This window comes from Triturus cristatus, chromosome 3_1 (assembly GCF_964204655.1).
Source record: "Triturus cristatus chromosome 3_1, aTriCri1.1, whole genome shotgun sequence".
NCBI lineage: Eukaryota > Metazoa > Chordata > Amphibia > Caudata > Salamandridae > Triturus > Triturus cristatus.
In genome coordinates, this window is record NC_140583.1 from 465,620,983 (window position 1) to 465,648,596 (window position 27,614).

General features: G+C 53.6%; 1 protein-coding gene across 2 annotated transcripts in view; it reads right to left on the reverse strand.

The window, feature by feature from the left end:
- Positions 1 to 27,398, reverse strand: part of LOC146860417 (uncharacterized) — a 200,211-nt gene extending 172,813 nt beyond the window's left edge. For both annotated transcript variants that reach the window (XM_085646345.1, XM_085646344.1), the window contains exon 1: positions 26,562 to 27,398. In XM_085646345.1, coding sequence (XP_085502471.1) covers positions 26,562 to 26,613 — 52 coding nt within the window. In that variant the 5' untranslated portion in view covers positions 26,614 to 27,398. The remainder of the gene's footprint in view (positions 1 to 26,561) is intronic.
- Positions 27,399 to 27,614: the final 216 nt, after the last annotated feature.

The following is a 27,614-nucleotide window of genomic DNA, read 5'->3' on the forward strand; positions in this document are numbered from 1 at the left end:
CTTTTTACTTTGTTCCGCACCAAAACACGCAGCTTGCAAGGGCAGTGTGTGAGTCCAATGGTACAGGGCCTATAAGGGTGGCTCAATAAGTGCTGCAGCCCTTAGTGGTCTTCCCTGGTCACAGTGCCCTTGGTCCCTGTGGTGCCATTTACCAGGGCTGACTTATGGCTAGAGATTCCAATTGGGTTAGTTTTGGGGAAAGAACACAGGCCCTGTGAACCTGATTGGAAGGGACCCAGGGCACATCAAGTCAAAATGCATCAGTAGTCTGACAAAAAGTGGGGGGGTTACTGCAACAGAAACCCACTTTCCTACAAATACTTTCTAGATGGAGAAGCTGAGGCAATGGACCAGGAGTGGGAAGAGAGGCTGTCTAGAAGGATAAGCTAGGGCAATGCACCGGTAGTAGGAAGAGAATCTCTCTAGAAGGAGAAGCCGAGAAAATGACCTTGGAGCAGGAAAAGAGACTTTATAGAAGGAGAAGCCGAGGCAATGCCCTCAGAGCAGGAATAGAGACTGATGCAATGTACCGGGAGCAGGAAGTGAGAATGTCTAAAAGGACAGGCTGAGGGAGTACACCAGGAGTGGGAAGAGAGACTATCTAGGAGGAGAAGCTGAAGCAGTGCACCGGGAGCAGGAAGAGAGGCTGTTTAGAAGAAGAAGAAGATGAGGCCATGCACCGGAAGAATGAACAGGAGCAGGAAGAGAGGGTACCTAGAAGGGGATGCTGAGGCAATGCACCAGGAGCAGGAAGAGAGCCTGCCTAGAAGGGAAAGCTGAGGCAATGCACTGGGGCAGGAAAAGTGGCTGTATAGGAGAGAAGCTGATGCAATGCACCTGGAGCAGGAAGAGAGGAAGTCTAGAAGGAGAAGTGGAGGCAATGGACCGGGAGCAGGAAGGGAGGCTGTCTAAATGGAGAACCAGGGGCAATCCACCAGGAGCAAGAAGAACCGCTGTCTAGAATGAGAAGCTGTGGCAATGCACTGGGAGCAGTAATAGAGGCTGTCTAGAAGGAGAAGCTGAGGCAATTAACCTGGAGCAGGAAGGGAGGTTGTATAAATGAGATGCTGAGGTAATGCCTCAGAGCAGAAAGGAAAACTGTCTAGATGAAGAAGCTGAGGCAGTGCCCCGGCAGAGGAGGAAGTGCACCGGGAGCAGAAAGAGACGTTGTCTAGAAGGAGAAGCTGAGACTATGCAGTGGGAGCAGAAAGAGAGGCTGTCTAGAAGGAGAAGATGAAGCAATGCACTGGAGCAGAAAGAGAGGCTGTCTAGAAGGAGAAGCTGAGGCAATGCACTGGGAGCAGAAAGAGAGGCTGTCTAGAAGAAGAAGCTGAGCCAATGCACAGGGGAAGGAAGCAAGACTGTCTAGAAGGAGAACCCAAGGCAATGCACCGGGAGCAGAAAGAGTGGCTGTCTAATTGAGAAGCTAAGGTAATGCCTCGGAGCAGAAAGAAAATCTCTCTAGATGGAGAAGCTGAGGCAGGGCCCCGGGAAGATAAGGCAATGTACTGGGAGCAGGAAGAGAGCCTGTCTGGTAGGAGAAGCTGGGGCAATGCACCAAGTGCAGGAAGGGAGGCTGTCTAAATGGAGAAGCATAGGCAATGCACCGGGAGCAGGAAGGGTGGCTGTCTAGAAGAAGACACTGAGGCAATGCACTGGTAGTGGTATGAAAGGCTGTCTAGATGGAGAAGCTGAGTCAATGCACCAGGAGCAGTAAGTGAGGCTGTCTAGAAGGAAAAGCTGAGGCAATGCAGTGGGAGAAAAAGGAGTGAGGCTGTCTAGACGGAGAAGCTGAGACAATTCACTGGGAGCGGGAAGAAAGAGTGGCTGTCTTGAAGGAGAAGCTAAGGCAATGCACCAAGAGCAGGAAGCAATACTGGCTAGGAGGAGAAGCTGAGGCAATGCACCGACGAGTTAGACGAGAGATTATCTGGATGGAGAAACTGAAGCAGTGCTACAGGAAGGAGGAAGAGGCTGTCTAGAAGGAGAAGCTGAGGGAATGCACAGGTAGCAGGAAGAAAGGCTGTCTAGAAGGAGAAGCTGAGGCATTGCACAGGGAAGGAAGCAAGACTGTCTAGAAGAAGAAGCTGAGGCAATGCAGAGAGAAGGGGAGGAGGCTGTCTAGAAGCTGAGGTAATGCACTGGGAGCTGCTTCTTCGTTTATACATTAAACTGGTAGCTTTCTTTGCTGTGGTGAAATTCCTGCCTTTTTTCAGAGTCATTGCACTTGCAGTTTGCCCTACCTGGCAGCTGCTTCTCCACAGTCACACATACCTCGAGCTGCCAGTACTGCAGGGACATCACATTGAAGCTGTCACTGCAGAGACATCACTTGGACTTGCTCTTAATGATCTGTCTTCATTGCAGTGACATCACTATAGGAATGCTGCTTGCTGCAGTGACATCACACTGAGATTTTTTTACATCACACATAGAATAATACTTACTGCAGTGGTAATACGCTTCTGATGCCCCTTATGTAGTGTCACCATAATGACATCTGCTTTGCTATAGTGACATCACCCCAGCACCTGTTTCAATTGATTGACATCACTCTTGCAGCTGTCGCAACGTAGGGACATCGTGCTTGCTGCTGCCTTGATGCAGAAACACTCCCCTGCTGATGTGCACCTTAGTTGTGTATTGTGATCTACTCTTCCTTCAATACCAGATGATCTCTCCCCTCCTTTGCCAGCCCCTCCCTTCTCTCACCCGGTGCCAGCTCATCCAAGGCGAGGATTAAAGTATTAAATGAAGCTTCAGATGTGTAATCTAGAATGGATTCATGTCTGTTAGAAATGTGTGCTGCCCCTCCCTGTCAAGCCTGCCTCTGAAAGAAGCACTAATGTTCTTAGAAGATGCCTTAAGGGTGAGGTGCAGACTCCCTCTATGACTGAGCACTGGGAGGGCTTCAGTTGTACCACTGTGAGGCAGAACCTTGTTACTATCACTGCATGTGCGGCCCGCCCCTCTGCAGACCTCTCTGAACGAAGTACTGATGCTCTTAGAAGGTACCATGAGGGTGAAGTACAGCCTCTTTCTATCGCTGCACTGGGAGGGCTGCAGTGGTACCATCGTGAGGCAGTGCCTTGTTAATATCACTGCCTGTGCGGCCCACCCCTCTGCAGACCTCTCACTGGTAGAAGCACTGATGCTCTTAGAAGTTACCATGAAAGCGAAGTACAGACTCCCTGTATGACTGAGCACTGGGCGGGCTGCAGTGGAACCACCGTGAGTCAGTGCCTTTTTACTGTCACTGTATGTGCTTCACATCCCTCTGCAAACCTCTATCTCTGAAAGAAGTACTGATGCTCTTATAAGGTACTGAAGGTACTACGAGGGTGTAGTACAGACTCCTTCTATGACTGAGCACTGGGAGTGCTGCAGTGGTACCACCATGCAGCAGTGCATTGTTACTGTCACTGCATCTGTGGCCTATCCCTCTCAAGACCTCTCTCTGAAAGAAGTACTAATGCTCTTATAAAGTACTGAAGGTACCCTGAGGGTGTAGTACAGACTCCTTGTATGACTGAGCACTGGGAGGGCTGCAGTGGTACCACCGTGCAGCAGTGCATTGTTACTGTCACTGCATGTGCTTCCCACCCCTCTCCAGCCTATCTCTGAAAGTACTGATGCTCTCACAAGTTAACAAATGTCCCATGAGGGTGAAGTACAGACTCCTTGTATAATTGAGCACTGGGGATCCTGCAGAGGTACCACCATGACATAGTGCATTGATACTAGCACTGCATGTGCGGCCTCTCCCTGTCTAGACTGGCTCTGAAGGAAATTCTGATGCTCTTAGAAGGTACCATGAGGGTGAAGTACAGACTCCTTGTATGACTGCTATGGGAGGGCTAAAGTGGGACCACCATGAAGCTGTGTCTTGTTACTATCACTGCCTGTGGTGCTCTGGCTGGGGAAGGTCCTTGGTCAGAAGACAAACACAAATATCACATTGGGCACTGATTATGAATCATTAACTACATTTTTTTGTAAACCAACTTTTGGACCCAGGCCCATATTTATGAAGCCTTTGCATTGTCCATGTGTCACGGGGGTGGTGCAGGGACAACGCAAAGGCTTCAGTAATATGCATAAAGCCACAAAAGGCCTGATTTGCGTGGTCTTTTGTGACTTTGTAAAGAAGTGTAAAGCAATGCAGCTGCTTGTGCTGCGTTATGTGACATTTCATCTCTGAAGGTGTTCCATGGGTCTTTGCTCACTCCCAGCTTTAGAAAGAGTTGTAAACCTGGAAATGCGACACAATGCTTTTCCTTGCCAAGGGAGCTGTAATGAGGAGAAATATGTGATTTTCTCCCTGTAGTTTCCTCTTTCCACATGTGCTGCATTAAGCACAAGGAGAGGGCAGAAACGCTCCATATTTTAGTAAATTTTTAGCGTTTCTGCTCCTTCCCCTTCATGCAATGTAGTGCACAGCTTTGCTTTCTGCCCTGAGGTGTTTAAACGTGTAGTAAATGTTCCCCACACTATTTAACTCAGACCATATTCTGACAAGTGTATCATGGTATTAAACCACCAATTAACTAACCCCCTCCAAGTACCCCTTCGAGCCAGCTGATCCAGAGTTCCACTGGACCTTTGCTCCCATCACACATGGTCCTAAGACTCAGTGCCCATCCATGGCCATGCATACTGGTGCAAAGCAAAGTTCTGCACTTGTGCTAGGACTCTGCAGTGTGTAAATAGCGTTCACCCATCATGGAAAAGCTGTGAGTTCATGCATGACCCCGCGGCTTCCCTTCTGGCCCCAAGCTGTGCTTTTTGCACTTCCACCAATGAAGACTTAGGGCATATGTACAAGCCCCTATCACCATCACAACATAACTTTCAGTGATGTTGTGGTGGCGATAGGGGCCACGCTTTATTTACAAGGCAGCATTAAGCCACTTAACATGGCTTAACGCTGCCTTTTAAATAAGGCCCCCTTTCACGATATGCTTAGCGTGAAAGGGGCGGGCAGTGGGTGTTGCGGTGGGCGTTCCACCGCAACACCGATTGTTTTTTACGCTGCCCCCTATTTAAAAGGGCAGCATAAATAGGAGGCAGTGCCAAAATTACCTGGTCTTTAGTTGGTGAAACAAGGAGAAATGCTGTATTTCTCCTCGTTTTTACTTTTCCATGTGTGCTGTCTTGTGCAGCACACATGTGTAGTGAAAGAGGCGCTCTTGTGGTTTGGCACCATATGATGACCTCCAACTACCACATTTTAACTGACTTTAGTGTGTTATTTTACCCTAGCCTGGATATATGAGACAGTCCTGCATATGCCTGCTTATCTTCTTTCTTGTAATCTTGCTGTCTTTCAATGAGAGCTGTCACGGAGTAGAACAGTCTTGCCAAGAATGGAAGGTGTGGGATGTGCATTTGAAAGCGTGAGAGGGAGCGAGGGGTGTGGAATGTACTTTTTGGTTTCAAAGTACAGTGTTCGGGGAACATGTACTGTGAGGGGTAAGTGGGGTGGCAATGAGGGGCACATGTACTGTGAGAGGTAAGTGGGGTGGCGATGGTGGGCGCATGTACTGTGAGGGGTATGTGTGGTGGCGGGGGAACAGATGTTCTGTGAAGGAGAAAGTGGGGTGGCGGTGGCAGTGGGGTAGCAGATGTTCTGTAAGGTGCCATGGGGGCATATGTACTGTGAGGGGTGAGTGGGGTGGGGAGGGGGAGCACATGTCCTGTGAAGGGGTAAGTGGTGTGGCGACAGGGGAGCAGATGTTCTGTGAGGGTAAGTGGGGGGTCGATGGGGAGTAGATGTTCTATGAGGGGTAAGTGTGGTGGTGATTGGGGCACATGTACTGTGAGGGGTAAGTGGGGTGGCGATGGTGGAGCACCTGTCCAGTGAAGGGGTAGTGGGGTGGTGATGGGGGTGTAGATGTTCTGTGAATGAGTAGGTGGGGTGGCGGTGGGGGAGCAGATGTACTGTCAGGGGTAAGTGGGGTGGCTGTGGGGGAGAAGGTGTTCTGTGATGGGTAAGTGGGGTGGCGATGGGGGCACATGTACTGTGAGTGGGGAGTGGGGTGGGGAGGGGAAGCACATGTCCTGTGATGGGGTAAGTGGGGGGGCAATGCAGGAGTAGATGTTCTACGAGGGGTAAGTGGGGCCGCGAGGGGGGAGGACATGTACAGGCAGGGGTAAGTGGGGTGGTGATGGGGAGGACATGTGAAGGGGTAAGTGGCTATGTGAGGCCAGTCTGTTCAGGGGGTGTGAGAGGCCAGTCTGTTCAGGGGGTGTGAGTGGTCAGTATGTTTAGGGGGTGTGAGAGGCCAGTCTGTTCAGGGGGTGCTAGAGGCTAGTCTGTGTAGATCTCATGAGAGGACAGTCAGTTCAGGTGCAGTGAGAGGCCAGTCTGTTCAGGTAAGAGGCCAGATTCTGTAGGTGCTGTGAGAGGGTAGTCTGAGCAGGTGCTGTGAGAGGGCAGTCTGTGCAGGGGCTGTGAGACGCAGTCTATGCAGATGGCATGAGAGGCCAGTCTGTGAAGCACCTGTGAGAGGCCTGTCTGTTCAGGTGCTGTGGGAGGCCAGTCTGTGCAGGTGCCATGAGAGGCCAGTCTATTCAGGTGCCATGAGAGGCCAGTTTGTTCAGGTGTCGTGAAAGGGCAGTCTGTTCAGGTGCCGTGAGAGGCCAGACTGTGCAGGGCCTGTGAGAGGCCCGTCTGTCCAGGTGCCATGAGAGGCCAGTCTGTTCAGGTGCCGTGAGAGGCCAGTCAATGCAGGGGCCATGAGAGACCAGTTTGTTCAGGTGCCGTGATAGGCCAGTCTGTGCAGGTGCCATTAGAGACCAGAATTTGCAGGGGCTGTGAGAGGTCCGTCTGTTCAGGTGCCGTGAGAGGCCAGTCTGTTCAGGTCCTGTGAGAGGCCAGTCAATGCAGGGGCCGTTATAGGCTGGTCTGTTCAGGTGCCGTGAGAGGCCAGTCTGTTCAGGTGCCATGGGAGACCAGAATTTTCAGGGGCTGTGAGAGGCCAGTTTGATCAGGTGCCGTGAGAGGCCAGTCGGTTCAGGTGCCATGAGAGACCAGAATTTGCAGGGGCTTTGAGAGGCCAGTTTGATCAGGTGCCATGAGAGGCCAGTTGGTTCAGGTGCCATGAGAGGCCAGTCAGTTCAGGTGCCATGAGAGGCCAGTCTGTGCAGAGGCTGTGAAAGGCCAGTTTGTTCAGGTGCCGTGAAAGGCCAGTCTGTTCAGGTGTAGTGAGAGGCCAGTCTGTGCAGGGGCTGTGAGAGGCCAGTCTGTGCAGGTGCCATGAGAGGCCAGTCAGTTCAGATGCCGTGAGAGGCCAGTCTGTTTAGGTACAGTGAGAGGCCAGTCTGTTCAGGTGCAGTGAGAGGCCAGTCAGTTCAGGTGCCGTGAGAGGCCAGTCTATGCAGGGGCTGTGTGAGGCCAGTCTGTTCAGGCTCCGTGAGAGGCCAGTCAGGTCAGGTGCCATGAGAGGCCAGTCTGTTCAGATGCTGGGAGAGGCCAGTCTATGCAGGGGCTGTGAGAGGCCAGTTTGTTCAGGTGCCGTGAGAGGCAACTCTGTGCAGGGGCTGTGAGAGGCCAGTTTGATCAGGTGCCGTGAGAGGCCAGTATGTTCAGGTGCTCAGAGAGGCCAGTCAGAGCAGGGTTGTGAGAGGCCAGTTTCTTCAGGTGCAGTGAGAGGCCAGTCTGTTCAGGTGCCATGAGTGGCCGGTCTGTGCAAGGGCTGTATGAGGCCAGTCTGTTCAGGTGCCGATAAGAGGCCAGTCTGTTCAGGTGCAGTGAGAGGCCAGTCTGTTCAGGTGCCGATGAGAGGCCAGTCTGTTCAGGTGCAGTGAGAGGCCAGTCTGTGCTGGGGTTGTGAGAGGCTAGTCTGTTCAGGTGCCATGAGAGGTCAGTCTTTGCAGGGGCTGTGAGAGTCCAGTCTTTGCAGGGGCTGTGAGAGGCCAGTCTGTGCAGAGGCTGTGAGAGGCCAGTCTGTGCAGATGGCATGTGAAGCCAGTCTGTTTAGGTGCCATGAGAGGCCAGTCTTTGCAGGGGCTGTGGGAGGCCAGTCTGTTCAGGTGCCGTGAGAGGCCAATCGGTTCAGGTGCCAAGAGGGGCCAGTCTGTGCAGGAGCTGTGAGAGGTCGGTATGTTCAGGGGCCGTGAGTGGCCAGTTTGTTCAGGTGCATGAGAGGCCAGTCTGTTCAGGTGCTGGGAAAGGCCAGTCTGTGCAGGGGCTGTGAGAGGTCAGTTTAATCAGGTGCTGTGAGAGGCCAGTCTTCTCGGGTGCTGGGAGAGGCCAGTCTGTTCAGGTGCTGGGAGAGGCCAGTCTGTGCAGGGTTGTGAGCTGGCAGTTTGTTCAGGTGCAGTGCGAGGCAAGTTGGTTCAGGTGCCATGAGAGGCCAGTCTGTGCAGGTGCCGTGAGAGGCCAGTCTGTGCAGGTGCCGTGAGAGGCCAGTCTGTGCAGGTGCCGTGAGAGGCCAGTCTGTGCAGGTGCCATGAGAGGCCAGTCAGTTCAGATGCCATGAGAGGCCAGTCGGTTTAGGTACAGTGAGAGGCCAGTCTGTTCAGGTGCAGTGAGATGCCAGTCAGTTCAGGTGCCGTGAGAGGCCAGTCTTTGCAGGGGCTGTGAGAGGCCAGTTTGTTCAGGTGTTGTGAGAGGCCAGTCTTTGCAGAGGCTGTGAGAGGCCGGTTTGTTCAGGTGCTTGAGAGGCCAGTCTGTGCAGTGGCTGTGAGAGGCCAGTCTGTTCAGGTGCCGTGAGAGGCCAGTCTGTGCAGGGGCTGTGAGAGACCAGTCTATTCAGGTGCCGTGAGATTCCAGTCAGTTCAGGTGCCGTGAGAGGCCGGTCTTTGCAGGGGCTGTGAGAGGCCAGTATGTTCAGGTGCCATGAGAGGCCTGCTTATTCAGGTGTCGTGAGAGGCCAGTCTGTGCAGGGGCTGTGAGAGGTCCGTCTGTTCAGGTGCCGTGAGAGGCCAGTCTGTTCAGGTCCTGTGAGAGGCCAGTCAATGCAGGGGCCGTTATAGGCTGGTCTGTTCAGGTGCCGTGAGAGGCCAGTCTGTTCAGGTGCCATGGGAGACCAGAATTTGCAGGGGCTGTGAGAGGCCAGTTTGATCAGGTGCCGTGAGAGGCCAGTCGGTTCAGGTGCTGGGAGAGGCCAGTCTGTTCAGGTGCTGGGAGAGGCCAGTCTGTTCAGGTGCCATGAGAGACCAGAATTTGCAGGGTGTTGGACAGGCCACACGAAGGGCTTTCTCCCTCCCCGCATGACAGGGCCCAAGCCCCGGCCCACCAGGCGTGACCCACGAGAATCACCCGCACCCCGTCTCCCGACGGAACTCCTGCCCTCGGACCTCCATGTATCACGGGCCCAAGCCACCACCGGCTCCCTCGGCCGGGTCAAGCCGCCATCTTGGGCCCTGCGCCACGAGGCCGCGTGGCCTCCCCCCGACCCTAACCCTGGGCCTGGCCGGCCCCGACATCCCGGCACCACCATCCACCCAGGAGGTGAGCGGACCACTTGGCAGGTCAATGGGAGAACGAAGCGCCAAGGACTCTCCCCCGCCAGGTGACGATCGCCTCCAGCTCCCCCAGGCACCGGCTCCACCCCCCGCTGGGTGTCTGGACACCTTCATCCCGGACCCTCCGACCTCCAAGTGCGAGGGTCCGGACATCAAAGGGCACCTGCCCTATAACTGGAGCAGCTCCGGAGCAGGAAGGCAGTTGTATCCTGGAGTCGAGAGACACCGAGAGAACTCAGCCTTGACGGACTACTGGCGCTGCCGAAGCCCTATCTTGTGAACTATCGACCTGCCTGCTGGCGCTGCCGCGGCCTTCTGCAAACATCCATCCTCGTCGGGACCTGCTGGCGCTGCCGCGGCTCGTTGTAACGACCATCTTCACCGGGACCTGCTGGCGCTGCCGCGGACCGTACATCGACCATCTTCACTGGGACCTGCTGGCGCTGCCGCGGACCGTGTATCGACCATCTTCACTGGGACCTGCTGGCGCTGCCGCGGCCCGTACCAGCTAGACCACCAAGCTCGAGGATTGTGAGCTACCCACCATACCACCTCAACTACCAGACTGGTAACCAGACTATCCCGCTACCCCCTTTTCCCATCTTGAGAGACTTGAATCGAGGGGACCCCTGAGTCCAGACCTCCTTGTACCTTTTCATCGTACCTTAAGAAGTGCTTATAAAGAACGCTAACTCATCTCCTTGTGTGGTATCTGTCTGTGGGGGGGAAGTTATTTATCTGTACGATCACTGGAGACGGCTCTCCCCGGAGACCTCTCCCCTTGTCCTCGGCCGACCCTCCCGGTCCGTCTAACATTGGTGGCCAGCGGCGCGATCCGAATCAACGCGTAATCGTACAGAGAGTAGCTCACCGCACGACAAAACCACGATGTCAGCCAAAGATAGCGGTTCCACTGAAATTTTCCAAATGGATAAGTTGGAAGAATATAGCCACCGCGAACTTAAACAATTCTGCATGGAACTAGGCATTGCTACCACCGGCCTGAGTACCAAAGATGATTTGAAGCGCGCCCTTGAGTCGTGGGCAGAAACTGGGATCACCGGATCCTCCGACCAAAACAGTGTCGCACCAGAGGGGAACGCCACGGCTCCCGAGGAGCGGGGAACGGGCCTCTCGCAGGAGGAGATCCAGGAAAGAGAAAGGACCAGATTACACGAGTTGGAAATGGCACGACTCAAGATGGACGGTGAACTAAAGTTAGCCGAGCAGAAACTAAATCTAGAGCATCTGCGGCTCCGAGAGGAACGAGAAGAAAAACAGAGACAGAGAGAGCTTGAGGAAAAAAGAATAACACTCGAACATGAGCGCAAACTGGCGGAAATAGAACTTCGGAAACAGAATAAAGAACCGGGGGTGCCTGAGCGACCGCACACCCCAGGGGCAACCGAGAAAAAAGTCCACATCCCCAAGGATGTTGTCCGAGAGTATGTCCGAGAAGACGACATAAAGCAGTGGTTCAAAGCCTACGAGATCGCCATGACCTCCCACCGGATCGACCGGAGTGATTGGGGAGCTGGACTATGGGGGAGGTTCGTCAACGAAGGTCGCGATGCCCTGTTGCAGCTCCCAGATCACCAAATGTCGTCCTACGACCACATGAAGGCTGCCCTCCTCACCCGCTACGGCCTCACACCCGAGATGTACCGCCAGAGGTTCAGAGATTGCACCCGGATCCCGGGTACAACTTGGGTGGAGTACGTAAACTATTTCAGCCGAGCCTTCGAGGGTTGGATCAAGGGGAGCCATGTAACGACCTACGAACAACTCTTTAACCTTATGGTATGGGAACACCTGTCGAACAACTGCTTCGTCGAGCTCAGGCAGCACCTCCTCGACAGTAAATTGACCGACCCCCGGCAGCTCGCCGCTGAAGCTGACCGATGGGAGAGCACCCGAGTGGGCCGGAGAGGACCGCACGAGCAGAACCGAAGCAACCAAGGCCAGCACCGTCCTCGGGGAGGAGGAGGAGGCCAGGGGCGAGGGAGAGACACCCTCCCGGCAACACCCGTGGCCAGCACCCCGCCCCCGGCCGGCCGGGGAAACCCCCCGATGCGTCCAGGGTTCCGAGCCAATGTCACGTGCCACCGATGCCAGCGAGTCGGCCATTACGCCAATGACCCGAGCTGCCCGCAGAACCAAACACCCAAGCCCCGCCAGGTAGCTGCCGCCGCCCTGGGGGAAGAACGACTATCAGAGGAACAGGAAGAGTATGAGCCGGCCCAGCAAGAGTGGGAACCGGCCGCCATGGTTCTAGCGTGCCTAGGGGGAAAAGACATAGTCCCGCGGGCTCCCCTACCCGCCAACACCAGGAAATACGGTCAGTGGGTGACCATTAATGGGCATCGGGCCGAGGCCTTACGTGACACAGGCGCCAGTGTGACGGCCGTCCGCTGTCACCTGGTGAAACCCGAGCAGATCCTGCCGAACATTCTCTGCCCCGTCCGCTCAGCCGACAATTCCGAAAGTCTGTGTCAAATGGCCTGCGTCCCCTTCGAATGGGGAGGGGTCTCCGGCCTGTTGAAAGTGACGGTCCGGGATGATGCCCCCGTGGACTGCCTCCTGGGGAATGACCTTGAGAGTTCCCCGTGGGCCACCGTCGAGAGAAGAGAGCACCTGGGGATGCTGGGCCTCCCGGACTGGGCCTGCGTAACCACCCGGTCCATGGCCGCCCGTGCCGTTCCCCGACCAGAAGAACCGGAATGGCCAGCACCTCCGCCCCCGGTCGCCCCAGTAGAAGACAACGACGAGGCCAACCCCCCGGAACCAACGACCGAAGGGGACGCGCAACCCCAGGACGTCCCCGGCCTGGCTCAGTGGCGTCAAGAAGGGGGGCCCACCCAAGAACAGTTCCGCCAGGAGCAAAAGACCTGCCCCTCCCTCGAGGGACTCCGCCAACAAGCCAGCGCCCAGAGCGCAGGGGACTCCACCGGAACTCACTGGGTCTACTGGGAGAACGACCTGCTATACAGCGAACAGAGAATCGCAGAGCTAGGGGCCGGTCGAGTACTGGTGGTACCTCTCCGCTTCAGAGACTTCCTGCTCAACCTGGCCCACGATGTCCCCCTGGCTGGACACCTGGGCCAAGACAAAACTTACAGTCGCCTAGTGACCCACTTTTTCTGGCCGAAGATGCGGAACGACGTCCTGAACCACTGCCGGTCCTGCCCCACGTGCCAGGCCAGCGGGAAGAGTGGCCGTAAGCTGAAGGCCCCTCTACAACCCTTCCCAGTGGTCACCACCCCGTTCGAGAGGGTAGGAATAGACATTGTGGGGCCCCTGGACCCCCGCACGGCACAAGGACATAGGTTCATCCTGGTACTGGTGGATCACGCCACCCGCTACCCCGAGGCGGTGCCTCTACGAACTGTAACAGCTCCGGTGGTTGGCCGGGCCCTAATGGGGATCTTCTCCCGGGTGGGCTTCCCCCGAGAAGTCGTCAGCGACCGAGGCACGAACTTCATCTCCAAATACATGAAGTCCCTCTGGCAACAGTGCGGGGTCACCTACCGATTCACGACCCCCTATCACCCCCAAGGGAACGGACTAGTGGAGCGATTCAACCGCACTCTCAAGGGGATGATTGGGGGATTGGAAGAGCCCCTCCGTCGCCAGTGGGATGTACTACTCCCGTGCCTCCTCTTCGCCTACCGAGAAGTTTCCCAGAAGTCCCTCGGTTTTAGCCCTTTCGAACTCCTGTACGGGCACCCTGTGCGAGGGCCCCTCAGCCTAGTCAAAGAAGGTTGGGAGATGGCCCCCCTAAAGACCCCTCCAGACGTCTTCAAGTACCTCCTGGCCCTACGTAATCAGACCCGGCGCTTCAGGGAAATGGCCAAGGCGAACCTCGAGGCCAGCCAGGAAGACATGAAGAGATGGTATGATCACAATGCCGCCTCCGTCGAGTTCGAACCTGGTCAACAAGTGTGGGTGTTGTCCCCCACCGAACCATGTGCCTTGCAAGATAAGTGGACGGGGCCCTTCAAGGTGGTCGAGCGCAAAAGCCCCGTCACTTACCTCATCGACATGGGGACCCCCCGGAACCCCCTTCGGGTCCTCCACACCAACAGACTCAAACCACACTTTGTGCGCTCAGAACTCAGCCTCCTGATGGCTACAGACAGTGGAGCAGAGGAGGACTCCGAACCCCTCCCGGATCTCCTGAAGACTCAGGAGAACGATGGTTCCGTGGACGGGGTCCGGCTCTCCGATGCCCTCACCCCAGAGCAACGCCAGGGCTGCCGGGACCTCCTGCTGCGGTTCGCTTCACTGTTCTCCCTCACTCCCGGGGTCACCCCTTGGTGCTTGCACGACGTGGACACCGGGGACAGTCCCCCTATCCGACACCGGGCCTACCGCGTACCAGATCGGGTACGGGCCTGCATACAAGAGGAAGTGGCCAAAATGCTCACGATCGGGGTCATCGAGCCCTCGGACAGTCCCTGGGCCAGCCCGGTTGTATTGGTCCCCAAAGCCGCTGCCCCCGGCACCACACCTGAACTGAGATTCTGCGTCGACTACCGGGGCTTGAACGCTGTCACCCGAACCGACGCTCATCCTATCCCCAGAGCGGATGAATTGATCGACCGGCTGGGGGCCGCCCGCTACCTCAGTATCTTCGACCTAACAGCGGGCTACTGGCAGATCGGTCTCACACCCCGGGCTCAAGAACGATCCGCCTTCTCTACCCCCGATGGCCACTACCACTTCAAGGTCATGCCCTTCGGCATGAAGAACGCCCCCGCTACATTTCAACGTCTTGTGAACCAGGTCTTGGCGGGGCTCGAAGAGTTCAGCGCTGCCTACCTGGACGATATCGCTGTATACAGCCGCCACTGGTCCGACCACCTCCTCCACCTCCAGGAGGTCCTACAGGCCCTCCAGCGGGCCGGCCTCACGATTAAGGCCGGCAAATGCCAAATTGGTCAAGGGTCCGTGACCTACCTGGGGCACCAGGTGGGGAGCGGGCTGGTGGCCCCACTGCAACTTAAGATTGCTGCCATCCAGTCCTGGCAGCCCCCCGTCACCCAGACCGAAGTCCGAGCCTTCTTGGGGCTCACCGGCTACTACCGGCGGTTCGTGAGGGACTACGGCAGCATTGTGGGGCCCCTCACGGGTCTCACGTCCAAGAACCAACCGAAGCGGATTAACTGGACCCCGATTGTCAAGCGGCCTTCGAAAAGCTGAAGGCCGCCCTGTGCACCGCCCCTGTGCTCCAGGCCCCCGATTACAGTCGGGAATTCGTAGTACAGACAGACGCCTCCGACCACGGCATCGGAGCGGTTCTTTCCCAAGTGAACCCCGAGGGTCATGACCAGCCGGTGGCCTTCATCAGCCGACGTCTCCTGGCCCGAGAACAGCGCTGGAGCACAATCGAGAGGGAGGCCTTCGCAGTGGTGTGGGCCCTCAAAAAGCTCCGGCCCTATCTCTTCGGTACCCACTTCCGGGTACAAACCGACCATAGACCCCTGCAGTGGCTGATGCAGATGCGGGGGGAAAACCCAAAACTATTGCGCTGGTCCATCTCCCTGCAGGGAATGGACTTCACCGTGGAGCACCGGCCGGGCCAAGACCACGCCAACGCAGATGGCCTGTCACGCTTCTTCCGCCTCGACGAGGAGAGTCCCCAAGAAGATGGGTGACTCTCCCCGCCTTCAGCTGGGGGGGACGCATGTTGGACAGGCCACACGAAGGGCTTGCTCCCTCCCCGCATGACAGGGCCCAAGCCCCGGCCCACCAGGCGTGACCCACGAGAATCACCCGCACCCCGTCTCCCGACTGAACTCCTGCCCTCGGACCTCCATGTATCACGGGCCCAAGCCACCACCGGCTCCCTCGGCCGGGTCAAGCCGCCATCTTGGGCCCTGCGCCACGAGGCCGCGTGGCCTCCCCCCGACCCTAACCCTGGGCCTGGCCGGCCCCGACATCCCGGCACCACCATCCACCCAGGAGGTGAGCGGACCACTTGGCAGGTCAATGGGAGAACGAAGCGCCGAGGACTCTCCCCCGCCAGGTGACGATCGCCTCCAGCTCCCCCAGGCACCGGCTCCACCCCCCGCTGGGTGTCTGGACACCTTCATCCCGGACCCTCCGACCTCCAAGTGCGAGGGTCCGGACATCAAAGGGCACCTGCCCTATAACTGGAGCAGCTCCGGAGCAGGAAGGCAGTTGTATCCTGGAGTCGAGAGACACCGAGAGAACTCAGCCTTGACGGACTACTGGCGCTGCCGTAGCCCTATCTTGTGAACTATCGACCTGCCTGCTGGCGCTGCCGCGGCCTTCTGCAAACATCCATCCTCGTCGGGACCTGCTGGCGCTGCCGCGGCCCGTTGTAACGACCATCTTCACCGGGACCTGCTGGCGCTGCCGCGGACCGTACATCGACCATCTTCACTGGGACCTGCTGGCGCTGCCGCGGACCGTGTATCGACCATCTTCACTGGGACCTGCTGGCGCTGCCGCAGCCCGTACCAGCTAGACCACCAAGCTCGAGGATTGTGAGCTACCCACCATACCACCTCAACTACCAGACTGGTAACCAGACTATCCCGCTACCCCCTTTTCCCATCTTGAGAGACTTGAATCTAGGGGACCCCTGAGTCCAGACCTCCTTGTACCTTTTCATCGTACCTTAAGAAGTGCTTATAAAGAACGCTAACTCATCTCCTTGTGTGGTATCTGTCTGTGGGGGGGAAGTTATTTATCTGTACGATCACTGGAGACGGCTCTCCCCGGAGACCTCTCCCCTTGTCCTCGGCCGACCCTCCCGGTCCGTCTAACACAGGGGCTTTGAGAGGCCAGTTTGATCAGGTGCCATGAGAGGCCAGTTGGTTCAGGTGCCATGAGAGGCCAGTCAGTTCAGGTGCCATGAGAGGCCAGTCTGTGCAGAGGCTGTGAAAGGCCAGTTTGTTCAGGTGCCGTGAAAGGCCAGTCTGTGCAGGGGCTGTGAGAGGCCAGTCTGTGCAGGGGCTGTGAGAGGCCAGTCTGTGCAGGTGCCATGAGAGGCCAGTCAGTTCAGATGCCGTGAGAGGCCAGTCTGTTTAGGTACAGTGAGAGGCCAGTCTGTTTAGGTACAGTGAGAGGCCAGTCTGTTCAGGTGCAGTGAGAGGCCAGTCAGTTCAGGTGCCGTGAGAGGCCAGTCTATGCAGGGGCTGTGTGAGGCCAGTCTGTTCAGGCTCCGTGAGAGGCCAGTCAGGTCAGGTGCCATGAGAGGCCAGTCTGTTCAGATGCTGGGAGAGGCCAGTCTATGCAGGGGCTGTGAGAGGCCAGTTTGTTCAGGTGCCGTGAGAGGCAACTCTGTGCAGGGGCTGTGAGAGGCCAGTTTGATCAGGTGCCGTGAGAGGCCAGTATGTTCAGGTGCTCAGAGAGGCCAGTCAGAGCAGGGTTGTGAGAGTCCAGTTTCTTCAGGTGCAGTGAGAGGCCAGTCTGTTCAGGTGCCATGAGTGGCCAGTCTGTGCAAGGGCTGTATGAGGCCAGTCTGTTCAGGTGCCGATGAGAGGCCAGTCTGTTCAGGTGCAGTGAGAGGCCAGTCTGTTCAGGTGCCGATGAGAGGCCAGTCTGTTCAGGTGCAGTGAGAGGCCAGTCTGTGCTGGGGTTGTGAGAGGCTAGTCTGTTCAGGTGCCATGAGAGGTCAGTCTTTGCAGGGGCTGTGAGAGTCCAGTCTTTGCAGGGGCTGTGAGAGGCCAGTCTGTGCAGAGGCTGTGAGAGGCCAGTCTGTGCAGATGGCATGTGAAGCCAGTCTGTTTAGGTGCCATGAGAGGCCAGTCTTTGCAGGGGCTGTGGGAGGCCAGTCTGTTCAGGTGCCGTGAGAGGCCAGTCGGTTCAGGTGCCAAGAGGGGCCAGTCTGTGCAGGAGCTTTGAGAGGTCGGTATGTTCAGGGGCCGTGAGTGGCCAGTTTGTTCAGGTGCATGAGAGGCCAGTCTGTTCAGGTGCTGGGAAAGGCCAGTCTGTGCAGGGGCTGTGAGAGGTCAGTTTAATCAGGTGCTGTGAGAGGCCAGTCTTCTCGGGTGCTGGGAGAGGCCAGTCTGTTCAGGTGCTGGGAGAGGCCAGTCTGTGCAGGGTTGTGAGCTGGCAGTTTGTTCAGGTGCAGTGCGAGGCAAGTCGGTTCAGGTGCCATGAGAGGCCAGTCTGTGCAGGTGCCGTGAGAGGCCAGTCTGTGCAGGTGCCGTGAGAGGCCAGTCTGTGCAGGGGCTGTGAGAGGCCAGTCTGTGCAGGTGCCATGAGAGGCCAGTCAGTTCAGATGCCATGAGAGGCCAGTCTGTTTAGGTACAGTGAGAGGCCAGTCAATTCAATTCAAAAACTTTATTCGATCATAAATTAATGATCATAAAAGTACATACATACATAGATATAAAAACATGAGGTTTCAGCAAATTTTAAATTAATCACATGTCATAAAACGGTGCTTTTCCTCATACATATCGATTTTAAAATATATACAGCAGTAAAATAGCAAATGTCCTGTGAGTTAAGCCCAAATAAAAGCCCCATGGCTGAAACAATATTAAATACTTTATATTTTTTAAAAAGTGGTTTCAGGTATATTTTTCGAAGATGGAGATAAAGAGGGCATAGCAGTAAAAAATGCTCCGTACTTTGTTTAGTAGTCCCATCACACGGACAGGGGGCAGTAGTATATATCTTCATTTCAGGATATGCAACAAGCAAATGAACAGTCCCCATCCGAAGTCTTGTTAACACAAATTGGTGGGAACGAATATTAACCATATTGAGGTATCCTGGGGGCCCCATTTCTTCCTTGTTATATTTGTCATAAAAAACATGTGTGGAGAACTGGACAGTAGCTGCGATACGCTTCATCCTGCTAACCCTCAGAAATTCATGTTTAATCTCAGTCTTCGTGATGTCTAAAACACAGGAAGGGTTATCACAAACCCTAAAATTAAAAAGGTCATCAAACGTTCGAATGATATAGTTAAGCCACGGGATACGGGAACATTTATCCAGGTTTAGACAATCGGAGATTATCTTTCTAGTAAAACCAGTCTGTTCCTTCGACCAGATAGATCTCCATACTAACAGGGGTCTTAATCTAATCAGGTCTGATAGATGTTCTAAGCCAGACTCTTGATGGATCAACTTTGTTGAAGAAGAAGATGGCAGACAAAGAAGTTTTTTAATAAATTTGTTCTCCTCTACCTGGAGCATGTTATTGTTACAGTGGCCCCACACTCCTGATCCGTATAGAGCCAGAGCAACACATTTATGTCGGTATAGGTATAACATGTCGAATATCCGTCTTGAGCCTAGCTTGGATGCAAACCTAAATAGGCCAAAAGAGCACTTAGCCATCTTGGCTCTAACATTTGTCATTTCAGAGGTCCACATCCCCCCACTATTAAAAGTGATACCCAAATAACAAAATTTATCCACCACTGTTATGGTTTGATCTATAACTGTGAAGGGCCTTAAGTTCTTAATTTTCTTCCCACAGGGCATTATAAAAGTTTTTGAATTATTAATTTTTAATTTCCTCCCCTTGATAAAATCTGCAAATTTATTCATTCGTTTTTGCAGCCCTAAAGGGGTTTGAGAGAGCAGAACCGCGTCATCCGCGTAGAGCAGAATTGGGATGGGCAAGCCGCCTGCAGTCGGTACATCTGCACTTATGGAGCGAAGTTCCGTCTCAATCGCATTAATAAAAAGGGAGAAAAGAAGAGGTGCAAGAACACATCCCTGCCTGATACCTGATCCTATTTTAACACTAGGGGTACACTCCCCCGATTGCCCATATCGTATTTTTGCTGTCAGATTCCTGTACAATTGGGCCAGGAAATAAATAATATCTTGAGGTGCCCCCATATCCAACAAGGTTGACCACAGAAGACTATGGTCAACCAAGTCGAAGGCACTGGATAAATCGGCAAAACAAAGAAACAACGAGCCTTGTTTGGCTCGTGTATATTTACATATAATGAGATCTAGATTGATGCACTGTTCTATAGTGCCCAACCCCTTGCGAAATCCATACTGTGAATCCGCAAGGATCCCGTTGTCTTCTACCCATTCTTCCAGACGACTTAATAATACTCTACTCATTATTTTTAGGGAAGCAGTAAGAAGGGAGATCGGGCGATAATTTTTTGCCTCGCCCCTATCCCCTTTTTTATATACCGGAATAATGATTGATTCCCCCCAGGTCTGTGGAGCCGCAATCGTCGCAGCTGCATTGAAAACCTTTGTTAACAATGGGCTCCAAATGGAGATCTCAGCTTTATAAAGGTCAACGGGTACCCCATCCGGGCCCGGTGCCTTTCCCCCCTTGCTAGCCCGAATGGCTGCATCTACCTCTAAGATTGTAATATTAAGAGGTATGGGGGTTAATGCCATACTTTCATTATCCCCCCCTTCAGCTAATCCTTCGGGGTTGAAAATACTAGTGAAGTGAGACACCCATTGTTCCTCAGATACCTGGGCTGACATTACCGGGACATCTTCGTTTTGAAGGAAGGGGCTATTTACCGTGGACCAAAAAAGCTTGGTATCCTTAAGGTCCACTGCTTTAGTCAGGTTGTTCCAAGCCTCTTCCCTTAATTCCTGTTTCCTATCCCTCAGATGAATTGTATATTCCCTTCTGAGGGTATTAACTGCTTCCTTATCTCTCGGTTTTCCCTTGAGAGCAGCTTTAAGTCTTTGTAAAGATTTGGTACATTCTCTGTTAAACCATCCCCCATTACTCCTAGGGCCCTTTTTTATTCTTCCAGTTAAAATTTCAGCAACATTTTTATTAATAGTGTCGAAACTAACTAGAATGTCAACATTATTCTTTCCAGGTTCAAGACAGCATTCCACCTCTTCTATACAGGCTGACACGATAGTACAAAGTAGATGTTCCTCGTTTTGCCTACCCCATTTAATTCTAGGGCCATTGGGTCTGTGTGGGACTATATCTGTCACTACACCATGTACCATCATTTCTTTGACCCCCCACAAAGAAAGAAACATTGTTAAACAATTATGATCACTAAGTGACGGATCTACTATTACAGGTAAGGAACACTTGGCTACAATACTGGTAGAGACAATGAGGTAATCGATAATCGTGGCACAGTTCCTACCAATAAAGGTTGGTACCGAATTACCCTCACTGTCACCCCTAGGTGTCATAATACATAAATCCATTTTTAACAAAAACGAATTAAGAGAATCCCCATAAACCGAGTGCATAAAGTGGGTCTGTTCATCCCCCCCATCATCCTCATACCCACACACCCTATCGCCAGCAAGTGGACACATGTAGATGTTAAGATCACCACCCCACAAAATGTCAAAGTGCACGTCATTACACCCATATAGGCTTTCCACCTCAGCTTCAAGTTCATCAACCGTGTCAGTATTTAAGTGGTTAAAGGCATTGTTGTAGTGATTTATAACTAAAACATTTCGCCCATTCCTATTTTGTAACCACAGCAACTGAGAGTGTTGACCGACTATCCGGTGTATTTTTACTCGAACCGGTAGACTCACAGAAAGCAGTATTACCATTCCTCCTTTGGCTCTCCCCACGTTGGACGGTTGGGCATGGCAATTATAGGCAACATACCCATCAAGATAGACATCTTCGGCCGCCCAAGTCTCCTGGAGACACAGAATATCAAACTGGGTTATAAATTCTAACCATCCAAGACGTTCTACCTTGTTATTCCATCCCGCTATATTCCAGCTCGCCATCTTATAACCCCGTTCCATTAAACTATCAGCCTCGGTGGATAAAGGGGGCAAAATGTGAACATGGGTTAAATCCCCTGGCACGTGATCTACAATTGGTAAGATTTGACTACTGCTTCCGTTAGCCGGGGAAAGAGCCTTGAGGTTGCAGTCAAACTGGGCAAAATTACTTGTGCAACCCCCAGTACTACATATAACGTTGTATCCAATGGGTGTATCAATATCTATTAGACCTTTTTCCCCCGTTCGTCCGCCCATATCTCCCCCGCTATCCCCACCAAAATCCCTCTCCCCCTTCCCTATGACTCGATGGCATCAATCGCAATCTTCCAGTCCACTAAACACCTCAAACCTGTTGGTGGTATCTAGGGGTGTAAAAGGTTTGAGCTGTTCCATTCTCCTATGTATTAGAGGGTTATATCTTGGGCCTATAATATTCCACCCATACAGATCTACTGCTGGTGGAGGTTGCCTCTCACTAAACATAGGTCCATTATTGTAGATGGGTGGGCAATATGGGTTTGGTTGCAATTGCCTCGATAAAAATGGGGGGGGAGCTCGCTGTGAATGATGATTTGGTGGAAACACCACTGAGCGAGGGTAAAAATAGGTTAGAGGGCGGGGGGTAATAGGTTTGCTATCGTGGTCTGTCGGCCAATTAAGTATAAAGTGGACGGCATTCCGATCTCTAAAATTAATGACCACTATATCTCCCTCAATATCCTTGGGTCTTCCTCCCAACCAGGGAAGGCGGCGGACATGAATAATTTCTCCATTTATATTATTTGTAATAGGTCTATGTAGACTTAGCCAGTGTGATATTTTATTTCTCAACTGGGTAAAGCTCTCCCGTTTATCTTTCTCCAGCTCCGGCACCCCAGTAAGAACTACCACTAGGGGTACTGCTTCTGGCGGAAGTTCTGGAAGAGGACCCTTGTTAAGTTTATCTCGGGCCAGTTGCTCGTTACCTCTCTCTCTATTTATATTCCCTACAGCTTGGCCAGAGTTATTCCGCTGTCCGTTGGACATTTCAGCCTGTTCTGATATAGATTTACTATTAGGTCCAACAGGGATATTCCCTGATACACTTCCACTCATACAAGTTGAGGGTTGAGGCTGAGTAATAATCTGTTCAGGGGTAGTTAATGTTATTGTAGCGGATGTCCCTGATGAAGAAGGTACCGTTGGGGCTTGTATAGGGAGAATAAACGGTACTTTGTTGGGTACGAGCTTTTTCTCCAGTTCTTGTTCTATATTCCCAAGTCTGTCTTCTAGTTTATCAAGTCTTTCTATGATAGCCAGGGAATAGGTCCTCATTATGGACTCTATGCTCCCAATCAGGACCCTGTCTGGAGATGCCTGTATCTTTCCCATCGCAGGGGGGCTATCGATAATAGGAATAACAGGGTCGGTAAACGTAGTTACACATGTATGCGTTGGAGAAATTCCTTTCCTTCCTTCGTCTAGTACTTTAACCAATCCTCCTTTGGTACTAACACCCTTTTTCGTACCAAAGTCTGCATGATTAAATTTCCTCTTGGAAAGGTTACTTTTACGCCGTTTAGCCGGAGGGGGGCCATGAATTTTAACTTGCGTAACTTTTTTGACCCTACTGTTGACTACTTTTATATGTGTAGGAATTGGGGTAATTTGCGCTTTAGTTATCACAGCTGGATTAATGATACCGGGAGTAGTAACTGTGTCTACCTGATTGCTATTTGTGCCCAAGAGTTCAGGTTCCCTCGTAGATGTACCTTCTCTAAATATTAGAGGGATACTATCCTGTGAGGTAGTGCAAATATCGCCCTTGGAGCTCATTAGCACCGGTGACAGCGGCAATGGTCTGTTCTTTAAGCTTTCAATCGACCGCCGTCGTTCAGTTCGTAGTTCTTCAAGGGTAGGGGTAATAGAAGGATCGAGTAGGGATTTCTTAAAATACCTGTCTAATGTTCCGTCTACCAAGCCCACCGACTTCACATGGCCAGGTAACTCCAATGTTGGGATTTCAATGGACATGATGTACGTACGATGAGCCCCACAAACAAACACTTACACGATTAGTCTATGTTGAACGATGGTCGGGCAGAGGTTCTTGCCCAGTCCAGTCTCCTCGTGTCTATGAGGGTCTTAGAGGGTCCGCCCTTAGTCCGGGCTTTGTCCCGGGCGATGTCCCGCACACGCGTGAAGTCCTCCGGTCTTAAATTAGTCGGGAATAGAGGGGGCGGGGTCACGGGAAGAGGCTGCAGGTGTGCTCAATACAACCCGCACAGCCTGCTGGACCTCGCAGTCCCGTCCTCCTCCCCCACACTCCCTCTGGCGATTCACTAGGTCCACAGGGGCTCCCCGCTTCCAGGTTCAATAAAATCAATGCCCGGCAGGGCTCCGCACAGCTTCTGGCAAGGGCTTGGATCAGGCAAGTACTCCTTCGGCGAGTGGCACCCGCGTAGCGGGGGCCGCGAGCTGTTTTCTCCGGTCAGCAAGGGGCGGGGTCACGGGAAGAGGCTGCAGGTGTGCTCAATACAACCCGCACAGCCTGCTGGACCTCGCAGTCCCGTCCTCCTCCCCCACACTCCCTCTGGCGATTCACTAGGTCCACAGGGGCTCCCCGCTTCCAGGTTCAATAAAATCAATGCCCGGCAGGGCTCCGCACAGCTTCTGGCAAGGGCTTGGATCAGGCAAGTACTCCTTCGGCGAGTGGCTCCCCACAGAGGCCAGTCTGTTCAGGTGCAGTGAGAGGCCAGTCAGTTCAGGTGCCGTGAGAGGCCAGTCTTTGCAGGGGCTGTGAGAGGCCAGTTTGTTCAGGTGTTGTGAGAGGCCAGTCTTTGCAGAGGCTGTGAGAGGCCGGTTTGTTCAGGTGCTTGAGAGGCCAGTCTGTGCAGGGGCTGTGAGAGGCCAGTCTGTTCAGGTGCCGTGAGAGGCCAGTCTGTGCAGGGGCTGTGAGAGACCAGTCTTTTCAGGTGCCGTGAGATTCCAGTCAGTTCAGGTGCCGTGAGAGGCCGGTCTTTGCAGGGGCTGTGAGAGGCCAGTATGTTCAGGTGCCATGAGAGGCCTGCTTATTCAGGTGTCGTGAGAGGCCAGTCTGTGCAGGGGCTGTGAGAGGCCAGTCTGTTCAGGTGCCGTGAGAGGCCGGTCTGTTCAGGTGCCATGAGAGGCCAGTCTGTGCAGGGGCTGTGAGAGGCCACTCTTTGCAGGGGCTGTGAGAGGCCAGTCTGTTCAGGTGCCGTGAGAGGCCAGTCTGTTCAGGTGCCGTGAGAGGCCAGTCGGTTCAGGTGCTGTGAGAGGTCAGCCTGTGCAAGGGCTGTGAGAGGCCAGTTTGTTCAGGTGCCATGGGAGGCCAGTCTGGTCAGGGGCTGTGAGAGGCCGGTTTGTTCAGGTGCTTGAGAGGCCAGTCTGTGCAGGGGCTGTGAGAGGCCAGTCTGTTCAGGTGCCGTGAGAGGCCAGTCTGTGCAGGGGCTGTGAGAGACCAGTCTATTCAGGTGCCGTGAGATTCCAGTCAGTTCAGGTGCCATGAGAGGCCGGTCTTTGCAGGGGCTGTGAGAGGCCAGTATGTTCAGGTGCCATGAGAGGCCTGCTTATTCAGGTGTCGTGAGAGGCCAGTCTGTGCAGGGGCTGTGAGAGGCCAGTCTGTTCAGGTGCCGTGAGAGGCCGGTCTGTTCAGGTGCCATGAGAGGCCAGTCTGTGCAGGGGCTGTGAGAGGCCACTCTTTGCAGGGGCTGTGAGAGGCCAGTCTGTTCAGGTGCCGTGAGAGGCCAGTCTGTTCAGGTGCCGTGAGAGGCCAGTCGGTTCAGGTGCTGTGAGAGGTCAGCCTGTGCAAGGGCTGTGAGAGGCCAGTTTGTTCAGGTGCCATGGGAGGCCAGTCTGGTCAGGGGCTGTGAGAGGCCAGTTTGTTCAGGTGCCGGGAGAGGCCAGTCTTTGCAGGGGTTGTGAGAGGCCAGTTTGTTCAGGTGCTGTGAGAGGTCAGTCTGTGCAGGTGCAGTGAGAGGCCAGTTTGTTCAGGTGACGTGAGAGGCCAGTCTGTGCAGGGGCTGTGAGAGGCTGGTCAGGACCATGAGAGGCCAGTCTGTTCAGGTGCCGTGAGAGACCAGTCTGTTCAGGTGCCGTGAGAGGCCAGTCTGTTCAGGTGCCGTGAGAGGCCAGTCTGTTCAGGGGCTGTGAGAGGCCAGTCAGTTCAGGTTCCTTGAGAGGCCAGTCAGTTCAGGTTCCTTGAGAGGCCAGTCTGTGCAGGGGCTGTGAGAGGCCAGTCAGTTCAGGTGCCGTGAGAGGCCAGTCAGTTCAGGTGCCGTGAGAGGCCAGTCTGTTTAGGTACAGTGAGAGGCCAGTCAGTTCAGGTGCAGTGAGAGGCCAGTCAGTTCAGGTGCAGTGAGAGGCCAGTCAGTTCAGGTGCAGTGAGAGGCCAGTCAGTTCAGGTGCCGTGAGAGGCCAGTCTTTGCAGGGTCTGTGAGAGGCCAGTTTGTTCAGGTGCCTTGAGAGGCCTGTCTGTTCAGGTGCCGTGAGAGGCCAGTCTGTTCATGTACCGTGAGAGGCCAGTCTGTTCAGGGACTGTGGGAGGCCAGTCTGTGCAGGGGCTGTGAGAGGCCAGTTTGTTCAGGAGCCGTGAGAGGCCAGTTTGTTCAGGTGCCGTGAGAGACCAGTCTGTTCATGTGCCATGAGAGGCCAGTCTGTTCAGGGGCTGTGGGAGACCAGTCTGTGCAGGAGCTGTGGGAGGCCAGTTGGATCAGGTGCCATGAGAGGACAGGCTTTGCAGGGGCTGGGAGAGGCCAGTTTGTTCAGGTGCTGTGAGAGGCCAGTCTTTGCAGGGGCTGAGAGGCCAGGTTGTTCAGGCGCTCTTCGAATCACCTTGTCAGATGCAGACCGTGGCCGTCAGGAGACTCAGGACTCGAAGTTTAATTCATTAACGAAGTCCCTTCCAGTTGTTTACTGAACACCTCACGCCCACCTCCACCCCTCCCCATTCCCCCTCCCCATCAGCCGGTCCACCAGTGGTGCTCCAATGCAAGCACGAGGACGGGCTGAACGACTTTTACGGTTTACAGGGGGTGGCGGTAATAAGATGAGCTGTTACCCACAAAAAAACGTCACCACAAAGGACCAGAGCGGACAGTTATTAACGATAATTTTTGATTCGGTGGAGTGAAAGACCACTATTCTATAAATCCAGTCGAATTCCCTCTTCCTGTGCTCTGTATGTCAGCTACGTATCACTCATCCCGTCACTTCAGAGGTTAAGGGTAAGTTAGCTTGTTGTTCGACAGTAAAATATTGCAATAGGAGAACATATTTTTACAAATTAAAAGCTAGGCATAATATATCGAATAACCTCAGACTAATATCAGACTCTGAATGAAGTTTCAGAAAAGAAAAGAAAAATCGACCGGTGCCAGACTTACCGAACCCGACCAGGAGGGCAGCAGCCAGGACTGGCGCGAGGGGCGTCCTCATGTCTTCACTGGGTAGAGTCTCCCAGATGGAGGGTGTGTGGACACGTTGTGTCTCGGTGCGATGTTTGTGTCTAAGTGTCTGTGGTATGTGTTTGATCTCTGTGTCTTGAGTGAATATGGTCTGTGTCTGATGTCTGTGTCGAAGTTGCTGTGGTACGTGTCTGATGTCTGTGTCTGAGTGACTGTGGTATGTGTCTGATTCTGTGTCTGTCTCCAGTGTGAAAGTCTGATTTCTGGGTCTGATGTCTGTGCCTGTTTCTGACGGATGACTCTAATGTCTGCCTGACTCTGATGTGTGTGCCTTGTCACTGATGCAGGTCTGTCTGGATCTTGATGTATGGTGTGTTTCTGATGTCTGTGTCTGGAGCAAATGTCTGTGTCGGATTCTCAAGGTTTGTCTGATGTGTTTGTTTGAGGTCTATGTGTCTGTGTGTTGTCCCTCTGTGCTATAATTGTTTGCAGTCTCTGTGCGTGGTGCCTTTCTCTGATCTGACCTTGTGCACAATGTTGCATGACCTGGATTTTGTTATGTGCCTGTGAGAGATGCTGCGGAGTGGTTTGTTTGTGTTCTAGGCTGCGCCAGCTGGGTGTTGATGTGGTTTGTCTGTCCTTGATGGTTCTGTGTGGTCCGTTTGTGTGTTGCCTGCACGAGCTGGGTGTCGGTGGTGGTGTAGTATGTCTGTGCTTGGTGGTGCAGTGCGGTGCCTTTGTGTGTTGCCTGCACGAGCTGGGTGTCAGTGGAGTTGTAGAGTGTCTGTGCTTGGTGGTGCTGTGCGGTAGGGTGAATGTGCTCCAGACAGTGTTTGATGCATTTATACTCTTAGGAGGTGGAAACAATCAAGCTGGGCGAGAGCTTCAGTATTAGGACTAGACAAACCGGTTTTCAAGTCACAACAAACTAATGTGGAAAGCTAAGGATTCTGCGAAATACCTTAAATGAAAGACATAATAAGATCTTAAGCTGCAGATTATCTGCTAGAAGAACAGGTTTCGGTTTTAATT